The 12489-nt window shown below is 39.0% G+C and overlaps 1 protein-coding gene across 1 annotated transcript; it reads right to left on the reverse strand.

Annotated features, from left to right (window-relative positions):
• Nucleotides 1-1938: 1938 nt before the first annotated feature.
• SNIP1 (Smad nuclear interacting protein 1) lies at nucleotides 1939-12250 on the reverse strand. Its single transcript, XM_074217566.1, has 4 exons — nucleotides 11886-12250; nucleotides 9407-9509; nucleotides 7188-7768; nucleotides 1939-5857 (listed from the first exon to the last, which is right to left on the reverse strand). Exons 1-4 carry the CDS (start codon nucleotides 12173-12175, stop codon nucleotides 5596-5598), a joined length of 1236 nt encoding a protein of 411 aa, XP_074073667.1. The 5' UTR covers nucleotides 12176-12250; the 3' UTR covers nucleotides 1939-5595.
• Nucleotides 12251-12489: the final 239 nt, after the last annotated feature.

A 12489-nucleotide genomic window follows, 5' to 3' on the forward strand; every position in this document is an offset into this window, starting at 1 on the left:
TCAGAGTGGAAGCTACATTGTAGATTGAATTGGTAGAGGATTTAGAGTTCCCTAAATCAATAAAATCAGGTTTGGACCAAAAAAGAAAAAAATTCGGATCAGATAGACTTCTACTGGCTATGATTATCAAAAAAGGTATGCCAAGGAGAACTGAGTTGAGCCTTGAAGGATGGCCAGAGGCAGAAAGACTAAGGAAGACAATTTCCTGGGCACTTTACATTTGAGGAAAAAAACAGAGCTGGGGAAAGATGTTTTTGAATAAAATAGTCTAATTTGGGCAGTTAGGTGGCATAGTGAATAAAGCACCAGCCTTGGAGTCAGGAGTACCTGGGTTCAAATCCGACCTCAGACACTCAATAATTACCTAGCCGTGTGGCCTTGGGCAAGCCACTTAACCCCATTTGCCTTGCAAAAAAAAAACCTAAAATAGTCTAATTTGACTGGAGCTTGCAGAATCCAAGAAACAACAGTCCAAGATTAGCTTAAATCTAAGTTTATGTGGCTAACACTAGTTGGGACTGGGTTGAAAAGGGTTTTAAATACAAGGTAGTCTGGATTTTAATCAATAGGTTATAAGTAGCTTTTTTTTTAAAGGCAATGGGGTTAAGTTACCACCCGGCTAGGTAATTATTAAGTGTCTGAGGTCGGATTTGAACCCAGGTACTCCTGACTCCAAGGCTGGTGCTCTATTCACTGTGCCACCCAGCTGCCCCATATAAGTAGCTTTTAAAGCAGAACTTCTTAACCTGGAGTCCATGAACTTTTTGTTTTTGGGGGACGGGGAGGGAATTTTGATAGGCAATAGGGAGAAGTGATTTGCCCAAGGTCACACTACTAGTAAGAATCAAGTGTCTGAGGCCAGATCTGAGCTCTGATCTGAGAAACATAAATGAATTATAATTATATATATATAATCCTCCTGACTACAGAGTTGGTGCTCTATCCACTGCACCGCTTAGCTGCCCTTCATGAGTTTCTAAATATTGTTTGAAAACTACCTTAAGAGAATTGGTTTCAAGTACTTTATTTAAAAATATTCTAAGGGATCTATAGACTTCATCAGACTACTAAAGAGAAACATGATACCAAAAAGGTTAAGAACTTCTGTTCTGAAAATTCTTTTTAATGGAGGGATGTGATTAAACCAATGTACATTAGAAATATTAGTCTGAAAATTGAGAAAGATTGAAAAATTGAAAATGGCAGACAGGAAAATCAGGTGATTTTTTTTAAAAAAGGTTAGGAGGGTTAAGGATTATATACACAAACACCCCTCTAAAATCTCTTTACCATCTCCAAACCTCAAAGAAATAAGATGAAGGAAGTCTGGACAAGAATAACCCATTCAGAGCTGGAAACTTTAGAATGCTCCCTGCTATCCCAAGACAAGCCAAACAACATCCAAATGCTTTGTGTAATTGATTTAAACCTTCGATTTAATGAATGGAGCATCTACAAGCTATTCCAGAGGCTGGGATCATTCTGGAAACCCAAACACAAGACCCTTAAACTTCTCCTTCAGCACCCTTCCTTTTCATATCATCATTCTACCCTGAAGTGGCAGAGATATACTGTTTTCAGGGATAAGTAGGAAGGTAGTCATTTGGGAAAACTATCACAAATACAAGGTCATATCAGAGGCCTGAAAAAAAATCTTAGAAGCTGGAGAATGGGTTCCTACTTTTATAGGTAAGGAAACTGAGTCCTTGTGCCAGATCTTTCTAGTCCATGCTCTTTTCACCATACTATAGTACCTACATTTTCAAAAACCAGAATCTAAATTGGCCAGGCATTCTTGGCTAATTTCCAAATGAATAATCAAATCTCACTTCTTTAAAAATGTCCCTGAAATTTTGACAAAGGAGAACCTTTCACTTCTTATACTAAATTCTGGGGAAGTATTATTTAATAATTCATGATAATACATATGAGGCTATGAATCAAGACTCTATCACCCCAAATTTATTCCTGTCCCCAGAACCTAAGACAATGTGTGATTTCAATTTCTTGTATTATAATGTATGGTGTGACTGAGTCAATTGCATTTTCATTCAGAAAATCTGCAGTACTATTCACATAGTGAATATTTTTGAAGTTGTAATGTGGATCCTGTTAATTATTATCTGGAATTTAAATTCAAATATTGGAGACTACCAGGAAGATTTGTCAGGGGATTGACTTTTGAAGATTTATTTTAATTACTGAGATCTAAAAGTGCAATGATAGACACAACCTGTTAAATCTCTTTAATTTGGTTCCTATGTTAAAGTACACCCCCCCCCAGTTACTAAAAGATCAAAGTCAAAAATAAAAGGTTTTAATTCCAAAACTTTAATTTAAAAGTGAATAGCTATTTCACTTGATACAAACTTATAACATTTGTAACATAGTATATTCTGAATACTTTATCTTAATCTTCAAAGACTGCTGGCACATACCTAAACACACAACAGGGAAACTCTACGTTTATTTAACATTGTTTCGTTTCTTGGCCAAATAACTGATTTTTAAAAAGGCGGGGCAAGGACTTTATAAAATGTAAACATTTGTACTATTTATCAAATAATAATCATCCTGAAAGTCTATTTTTAAAAAAGTAATGAGATTTCCAAAACCTTGCTGTATTGCATACTAATGTAAATACAGTAATAAAAATTCCATTAAAAAAATCCAACCCAAACCAAACTATTCTTTACAGATGCAAGCTATTAATTGTTTTTGTTTATTACTAAGTCAGGATAAAGGTTGCTTCACAAATTGCAATTACTGAGATGCTACTTGTTTCTAAGAGGATGGGGAGAATGTGGTATGAATGGAGAAAACACTTAATGGGAAGTTTTGAGGAAATGGGACTCACACAGAACCCAGGAGAACTTCAGATTTGACTGTAGAATTCAATAAGGAGATGCAAATGACTAGAGTTCAAAAGTATTTTGATTTTCACTTTGCTTTGGTTTAGACAGTCAATTCTTCCTTGGAGTACAAAAGGTACTGCAAACAAACTAGCAAAGTTTGACAAGAGGAAGAGGAAGAATAAACCAAATGGTCCAACTAAACTCATTTTTTCAGTCAGAATTTATAAGAACTATCACACAACATTTGTCCCTACTCCATTTTAGAAATTTGCTGGTGATACCTGGCTTTGGAGCTAGAGAAGAAACAAACATATCCCAGCAGACCTTACTTGCAGGCCCACTATTCCCATCCTTTATAAAGAAATCTTCCATCAGAATCATTGAATCCAGGAATCATTTGTCAGGAAGAAAACCTAGTACAAAAACACTTGTTCATGCTGTCAGCATATAGGAAAATTGGTATCTTCTCCATGCTCTATTTATACAACCACCAGGATGTATAGGAGCAGAGTCAAGTGATCTCAAAACCCACTGGCAATCAGTGTAGTAATAGCTGATCAGAGAGGTATCAGTGAGAAACAAGCGCAAGAGCAGGCTAAGGGAAAAGCCAGTCTGTTTCAAAGAAAATTTAAAAAGGCAAAATTAGGTTCTATACACATATACATTGGATACTGGACATTAAGCATGTAATAGCTGGTAAAATCTTGCAGAAAATGAACTAGGGGGAAAGCAAACTGCAAATTGCTAAGTTTTTGCCCCTTTTAATTTTAAGCTTAATCAAATGTTCACAAAATCTCAAGTGTTTTACAAAGCTTATTGTCTCCCAAATTAAACAATAAAACCATTAAACCCCCACTTCGTATCAGCACATAATGGCCAACACTGGCCGGTTGTCTGACCATCATCCATAACTAGATATATTGTGAGAAAAGCAGGGATAAATAACCAACATGCAGAGATAATTTCAAAGTCTCATACATTTTAAATTAAGAACTAATTAATAGCAAAACTGATTGACTTTCCATTTCTTTTTCTTTTCCCCACCAGCATTCTGGTAGTGATGTTTGTGTAGATTAAAATAGCAAGGTCCTATGGGAGGGGAAGAGGAGGACACCAATAATCCATTGACTGAATAATCAGGCCTTGGTTTATACAGGACTAACTATACATAGCATATACAAAAGCTTCTTTACACTCACTGGTATGGATAAACACTTTGCTCCCAATTTAGAAAGCACTGATGCTTAAAAACACTCAACACTTATTTATATGGATTAATGATCTGGAATTTAGTTCAGATTGTCAGTGGTGTTCCCACCTCTTTCTCTCTCAATTACCATTTATTTCCACTTTAAATTTTTTTTAATTTAAACCTTTCTAAAAAGCAAAAAATATCAAAAACCTTTATACTAGAAAAGTATTACACTTTGGGGCTGAGTAGGGCTACATTTACAAATATGAATGAGATCCTGCTATTCAAATAACAGGTGATCTATGCCTTTACTCATAATGCAATATTCCATTTACATTACCAAAAAAACCACTCAGATGCATGTAGTACACACTTCCAGTCACCACCCACACACCCATACTCACTCTCATTCAATTTATATATACACAACATATATATTATATATATATATATTTACACACAAAAGCAAAATTCGATGTATACGTTATTTGACTTGGGGAAATTAGTAAATAGATGTTTCCTTTGCCTCAACTCTTCCCTGTTTCTGGTGGGGGAGAAAAAAAAAAGGATGGTAGACATAGCCTTTCAGGATATTAAAAAAATACAATTAAATTGAACAAAAATTTCTTTCTAGCACACACAAATCTAGTTAAAATGAACAGACTGCTCCAACATGAGGTAATCATCCTACAAAGTGACACCATGAATTAGGTGAAAAAGTGATATTATAATAAATGCAAGGCAGTTAAAACAGACAAGAAAACTCAAATCAATGACAGACCTAGACTATTTCAGGAAATATAGAATCCTCTTATATAAGAAATAGATTCATGGCCTATTAAAATTTCTTCCCTGCAATAGCCATGATTTTATTGCCCTGTCATGTATTTAATCAGAACCCTATATTTGTCTGCACATAAGCAGTCAATAAGGTCATATCTATCAATCGATAGATAGATGTGGTCAAATTCTCATACCCAAATACCTAAATAATGAAATAGATTTCTATGATTCAAAGTTCAAGTTAACTAAATTGAAGCTTCAGTGTATATAATGGGAGTCTGTACTGATGACAACCAAAACTTGTGCCAAATTCTGTCTAGGTATTTACAAAAAATAAAACATGAAAAATTACTGGTCCATATTTCTTAATAAATCACTGTACAAAGCAAATAGCTGCATAAAGAGAACATGCCAAGTTTCTCTTTTTAATCAAGGGTCTATAGTTACCAGGCAATAGTTTCCAGAGCACCAACTCATGCCACACCATCATGCTTCTACTGCACACAATGGACGACTGTTATTGGTGAAATTATTCTGAAAGCAATATCCACACTTGTGTGGCTAACAGGATCACAGAAATAAGTTCAACCAAAACCACAAATTGTCAAATTTCTTAAATTTTAACATAAGCTGACCAGCAATAGAGGAAAGACTTAAGGCAATAAGAGGTACCAGGGAGTGTTACTCTGCTCTTTAAATCCCAAGTCCAGGCCTTCCACAAAGGAAAAATTCTCCTAACAGCTACAGGAGATTCTTCTGAATTTGCTAGCTGTCAGATATTTCTTCCTCCTCCTCATCTTCATCTTCTTTTCTATCCACCTCAGAGGTGTCTGAAGACTCATGGAGTAGTACATATTCCCTGCTACTGAACCCAAATTTGAGTACATCCTTCTCCTTTAGTTCATAGTAACGCTGTGGCTCAATGCGCTGGTTGTTCAAGAAGGTCCCATTGCCTGAGCCAAGGTCAATGATATATGGCCTTACCCTTCGGCCAACTGTTCCATCAGCACGAGTGTATTCCACAAGCCTAGCAAAAGAAGAAAATGACTTTTTAATTAGTTCATGCAAAAGCAACGAACATATAGACCACATTCACTAATGTATAACTTTCTTTTGCTAAGTAAATGACATAAATAACCTTAAAATTCCTCCAGATAAATAAACTAGAGTAGATATATGGGTAGAGGAGGTTGCATGGAAAAATCAAAATAAACCCATTTATCCTTTCACTTATCAAGACTTAAGATATTTAAGAATTAGATGACAGAGAGTTACAGCATGTAGAGAATGGCTCCACTTTTGGGAGAACTGTAACCAGCTGCCCATAGATAATTTATTCTCTAAATGCTAAACAGTACATTGTGGAATACCTGTCATGAAATACAAGTGCTGGTCAGAGCTTCCCAACTCTTCTTCTGAACCTTAAATATGATAGTATGTGTATTTATGTTACAAGCTCTTAAATGGTGAGGTTTCCTTTAGCTCAGTGAAATCCACAAAGCTAATATTAGATACAAGGGGGTCTGATCACCCCAAAGGAGGGTTACAAAGAGCAGCTAGGTGGTGTAGTAGATAGAGCACCAGCCCTAGAGTCAGGAGGACCTGAGTTCAAATTCAGCCTCAGACTAAATAATTACTTAGCTATGTGATCTTTTTTTTAAGGTTTTTTTTGCAAGGCAAACGGGGTTAAGTGGCTTGCCCAAGGCCACACAGCTAGGTAATTATTAAGTGTCTGAGGCCGGATTTGAACTCAGATACTCCTGACTCCAGGGCTGGTGCTTTATCTACTAGCTGGCCCTTAGCTATGTGATCTTGAGCAAATCACTCAACCCCATTGCCTTGCAACCCCTCCCCCCCAAAAGAGGGTTGCAGTCCTACAAATGGAGGTAACTCAGGTAATTTATATACATTTTAAAATTATTTCAAAAGCTTAAGAAAGCAGTGGAATGTAATGAAAAAATTAAAAGCACTGGACTTGGAAGTTCAAAGATCTGGATTTAAAAAGTTCTGTTTCTGGCACTTTCTAATTTTGGGACTGTGGGGAAGTCATTTAGTTTCTCAGAGTCTTGTCACTTTCCTAATCTGAAAGTTGGAATAAATAACAATACTTGCCCTACCCTCCCTCAGATGGTTGTGGAAAAAATTACTTTGTAAACTGCCAAGTGGTACAGAAACATGGGAGTTTTAAGAGTATGACTGTAGAAATTGCTACAATAATTCATAGTGACTTAACCCCACTGCCTTGCAAACTTAACCCCACTGCATTGCAAAAACCTTAAAAAAATAATAATGATTCACAGTGGTCCTGACTTTTGATTACCTTAAAAGTAATGAGCTGAAGTTTTATTCAGACTTACCTATATTGAAATACTGCATGCTGCTTTGAACAGGAAGGGTGGTCAATAGGAATATCTGCAATTCGCCGATGTCGGCCAAGAAGATAAGCACTTTGTCTATGGATATACATGACAGGGAGCACCTCATCATTCTTAAAGGGGTAAAGGCGCCAGCGTTTCTTTGGGATTCGTGCTTCTGGAGGCTCACTATACTTTATCACTACACCCCGGAACATGTTGGTATCCTCAAGAAGTGCCCCTGACAGTTCAAAGCTGGGTTTCTCTTTATTTGGTGGGTCTTTTCCTTTACTGTGGCTGCCAGCATTCTGTAGAACAATCTCTTGATTCTCATCACTACTGCCACCCACATCTTTCTTCTGGCGACGCTCCCGTCGCCGAGAGTTATAAAACTCTCTTTCTGCTTCTTGTTCCTGTAGGTTCTGGGCATCTCGGTTCCTCCCACCACTAGGCCTCTCACTAGTGGTCTTTCTCTGGTTAGAATGGCTATGGTGTCTGTCCCGGTCACCATTTCTCTCCCTCCTGTGTTCTTGATCCGATTGCTCCCTGTGTTGTCTTTCATCTCTTCCTCTCCTGGGATGCTCCTGAAATTCAAGGAACCATTCAAATGGTCATAATTCCCAAATAATGATGTTACTTTCCAAAGCTCATTTTCCAGGTCATTATTTGACATCAGAATACATCCTCCAAAAGGAAAAAAAATGTTACAAATACCTAGTCTTGAGCAGCAAAAAGTTAAGAAGAAGATTTTAAAGAAAAAGCATTTGTTCCCTCTGTCCTGTGAAAGGGCCAATCGTGGGTAAAATTTCAAAATAGATAATATTTGCTTTAGGCATTCACCTGTCTCTTGACATAAGACTTTCAAGTGCCTTCAAGTTGAGCTAAAAACCCCAAAGAAGGGTTATTTTGGGATAATATGGGAAAGAATATAATTACATTTCTTCTAACTGAAGTAAAGCTTTAACTTTTAAAGCAAAGAATAAAAATTTCCAGTCAACAAGAGGAACATAATTTTGAACAGGAACAATCAAGACATAGATAGGTCAATTCAATATAGAAAACGAGTCCTTGGAGTCAGTCAGCTCTTAATTTGATTCTGTTTCTCATAGCTATCTCTACTTCTGGACATAATAATTCTATTAATGCATCACATTTTTCCACAATTGACTTCTGTTGTGGGATGAGGAGGACACAAGAGGCTAAGTATAGGTACCTGTAATTCTGTTTTAAAATTATTTGATATGAACATTAAAATTGGGCCACATTGTTCAGTCTCCCATATTTTTGAGATTCATTCAGAGAAGCTAGCTTTTTAGGAACTAATTTGAGGTAGGAAGATAAGAAATTTCAAGAAAATTATTTTGATAGTTTTTTTTAAGTGACATTCTGAAAGCCTTAAAGACTTATAGTTACATACTGAAAGGCATTAAAGAAGTATACATTTAAGAATTAGATGACAGAGAGTTACAGCATGTAGAGAATGGCTCCACTTTTGGAAGAACTGTAACCAGCTGCCCATAGATAATTTATTCTCTAAATGCTAAACAGTACATTATGGAATACCTGTCATGAAATACAAGTGCTGGTCAGAGCTTCCCAACTCTTCTTCTGAACCTTAAATATGATAGTATGTGTATTTATGTTACAAGCTCTTAAAGTAACCAGTTTTTTTAATGAAAACCAGTCTATATGGGGGCAGCTAGATGGCACAGTACATAGAGCACCAGCCCTGGAGTCAAGAGGACCTAAGTTCAAATCTGATCTCAGACACTTAATAATTACCTAGCTGTGTGACCTTGGGCAAGTCACTTAACCCCATTTCCTTGCCCAAAAAACCAAACAACAAAAAAAAGAAAATCTATTTCTTGCCCTCTCCATAAAAGTACCCTTGAGGCTCACTTTCCAACTGATGAGAAAAGTCCACATTCTAACATGACTATAAAATTTTTTTAATTTTTAGTTTTTGCAAAGCAATGGTCATAGGTAATTATCAAGTGTCTGAGGTCAATTTCCCAAATAATGATGTTACTTTCCAAAGTTTATTACCCAAGGTCACACAGCTAGGTAGTTATTAAGTGTCTGAGACTGGATTTGAACTCAGGTCCTCCCGACTCGAGGGCCGGTGCTCTAACCACTGCGCCACCTAGCCACCCCTCTAAAACTAGTATAAAGAAAATCTTAGATTTAGAATTTGGGGAAAAGTTACATCAAATTGCAATTACCTGCTTCACCTTAACTACAGGATGGTGAGGGCTACGGCTTCTCTTACTCCGAGGTGATCTGCTTCTTCTCCCAAAGGATTTGTTTTTCCTTTTGGTTGGTGATCTTTAGAAAACACAGAACACACAGGAACTGGAAGTTAAGCTAAGAACCTTTACCCAAAGAAAAAAGTTTTTGACATCTCCTATCTGGTCTGTTGATCCTAGGTTTGCTGAAGAATAAAATTCCGCAAGCATTGGTAAATGAACATGGAAGGGGAGCGGGGGAGATGGTAATTGTGTTCTTGAGCCACAATAATTCACATTTCTGCACCACTTTACAATTTATAAAATGATCTTTTTGTGACAGTCCTATGAAACACACAGTATGATTATTCCCACTTGGCAGATAAAACTGAAGCTCAAAAAGGCTTAGGCAATGCTAGTCACAGAATGCTGAAGCCAGGATTCAAACAATATTCTTAACCCAAACTCAGTGCTTTCCCCACTATAATTTACTGCTTCTCAAAAAGGGGGGTGGGTGGAGTGGAGGGGGAGAATGGGGCAGGATAATAAAACCCTGTAACTTTATAGTATAGAAATTTACTTTGCAATTAGCAAGTCCTTGAATTCTCTAAATCTCAATTTCTCCATCTATAAAATTCTATTAGACTAAATACCTGGACTAGATCATGTCCCCAACTTCCTCTCTTTCCTTCAAGGTTCAACTCAGAAGTCATCTCTCAAGACCCTCCCTGATCACTATCAACTGTGTCTTATTTCTTCTTTATAACCTCATCTTTACCTAACTGAAATGAATGGTCCCCTCTCATCTAAACTTTACTCAACTCAGGAAAGACTTTACTGGTAACCTTTATCTCACCCCATCCTCTCAGTCTTATTACTCTGCTTTACCGAAATCTCCAATCCTTCTTCCAGGAGTGAATGTGATCTTGAGTTTTTGAAGGCTATGCCTGAAGCAGGCAAATTGGAAGGGCTTCCAGTTCAGCATTAGTGATCAGACTGACTGTTGCATCCAGACCAGTCTGGATAAATCTAATGAAGGGCCTCATTACCAGAAGGCTGGCCAAGTGATTGGTAATTCATAAAATCCATCTATTAAGTTGTGCAGGAATGTTTCAACTTGAATTAACAGAAGAGGTGCTTATAATAAGGAAACCAAAGAATCTTGACATATGAACAATACTGGAGGGAAGGGTATGGGATAGTACTGAAAGGGTTGTAAAGATGAATAGCAATATTGATCCACTCGAAAGGCTTAAAATCTTGCTTATGGGCATTGGGAATAGAGGTGAGAATAAACAGAGAAGACTGTATTGTCTATAAATTCCTATCCTTACAAAGACCCTATAAAATGAATTAAATCCAACAACACATACTTTGATACTCTGAGATAAAAAAATAATGGCAGCAAATAGTGATAAAAGTAATCACATCCAGATAGCCCTTTAGGCTTATAAAATCCTCATGTACTTTATCTCAATTCACCCACAAAATAATTCTCTAACACAATTATATGGACAGCTAGGTAGAGAAGTAGATAGAGTGCTGGACCTGGAGCCTGACCAAGTTCAAATCTGGCCTCAGACACTTATTAGCTGGACAAGTAATTTAACCCTTTTTGCCTCAGTTTCTCATCTGGAAAATGAACTGGAGAAGAACATGGCAAACCTCTCGAGCATCTTTGTGAAGAAAATTCCAAATGGAGTCACAAAGCCTCTGACACAACTGAACAACAAAAACCCAATTAATGCAATCAGTTTTACTTTATAAATGAGAAAACTGAGAACCAACAAAAAGAAGGCACCTTAATCAATATCAGAAGGCTAGCTAGCGGCAGGGCCAGAATTGGAACTCGGGTTTGGCCGCTCGGGGCTGATTCTTCCTAAACCATCCATCAAAGGCATGGCCTTACCGTGAACGTCAATATCAGCAGCCTAAATGTTTCCTCTGATAAAGCGAACTGTAATAGAGTTACAATTCTCAAGTTATGAGAACCTAAAGAGCTACGTGGTTGAATGTTGACAAACTTTCATAGCACGTAACTGGAAACATAAAATATCTATTGACAAAAAAAAAGTTATGAGAATCTTCCTCCCAGGTGGGGATGAAACCAGTTGTGATCTTATGGGATAGCAATCTTCACGACTATCTTTGTTTCCTTTTTTTTTCTGTTGTTAAACTTTTTAATTAACATTTTATTTGTTTTCCAATTCTGTAGTAGTAACTACCTATCATTTTTTGTAAGGTTTTGGATCACAGCCCACTAATGGCTTGTAATAAAGTCTTATAAAGTTTGAGAACAGCTGAGAGAAGGTTCGAGGAAAGCGCTCCTAGAAGGGGGAGGGGAAGGGAAGGAGTCCAGGGAAAGCGGTCTGGGGGTCGGGCGGCGGAGTAAACAGGCCGCTGGCTGCCTGCGCGGGGTCCCAAGGTGGGGACCCCGAGGGGCCGCGGCTCTGAAGAGCCGGGGAGGGGGGCCTACCTGCTGCAGCTGCCGGCGCGAGCGCTCCGGGCTCGCGGGGCCGGGGCCGGCGGCGCCGCCTCCTCCTCCGGCGCCGGGCTGGGGCTTCCCGAGGAGCCGCGCCGGGCCTGCGGCCGGGGCCGGTGAGGGCGGGAGGCGGGAGTCGGGCTGCGCCGCTCCTGCTTCACCAGCGACAGATCCGGCACCAGCACCTCGACCCCCGCCGCTTCCCCCGGCTCGTCCTCGTCCTCCCGCCGCCGCCGATGCCGCCGCCGCTGCCTCCGCTCCCGCTCGGGCTTCGCCTCCTTCATCCTCGCGGGGCCGGGCCGGTCGGCTCCTCAGCGACGGCCCGAGCGCGCCCTGCCCGCTTCCGTTTCCGGGGTAGCTTCGCGTCTACTTCCGGGACCCAACCGGAAGCCGGCTGTCTCTGGAGGCCTCTGGGTCACGGTGTGTTCGCGCCCCCTGACGGGCCCTTGGAAGTGGTGCGAGTTGGGCCTAAAGCCTGGGTGAGCCTCGAACGGACGCTCTCGGGTCAACACAAGCACAAGCACGTTGAGGTCTTTCTAGAAACAAAAAAAAAACCTTAAAAAAAAAGCCTCAGCGGCCCTGGAGTCAGGAAGACCCG

This window comes from Macrotis lagotis, chromosome 1, assembly GCF_037893015.1.
Source record: "Macrotis lagotis isolate mMagLag1 chromosome 1, bilby.v1.9.chrom.fasta, whole genome shotgun sequence".
NCBI classification, from domain to species: Eukaryota; Metazoa; Chordata; class Mammalia; order Peramelemorphia; family Peramelidae; genus Macrotis; species Macrotis lagotis.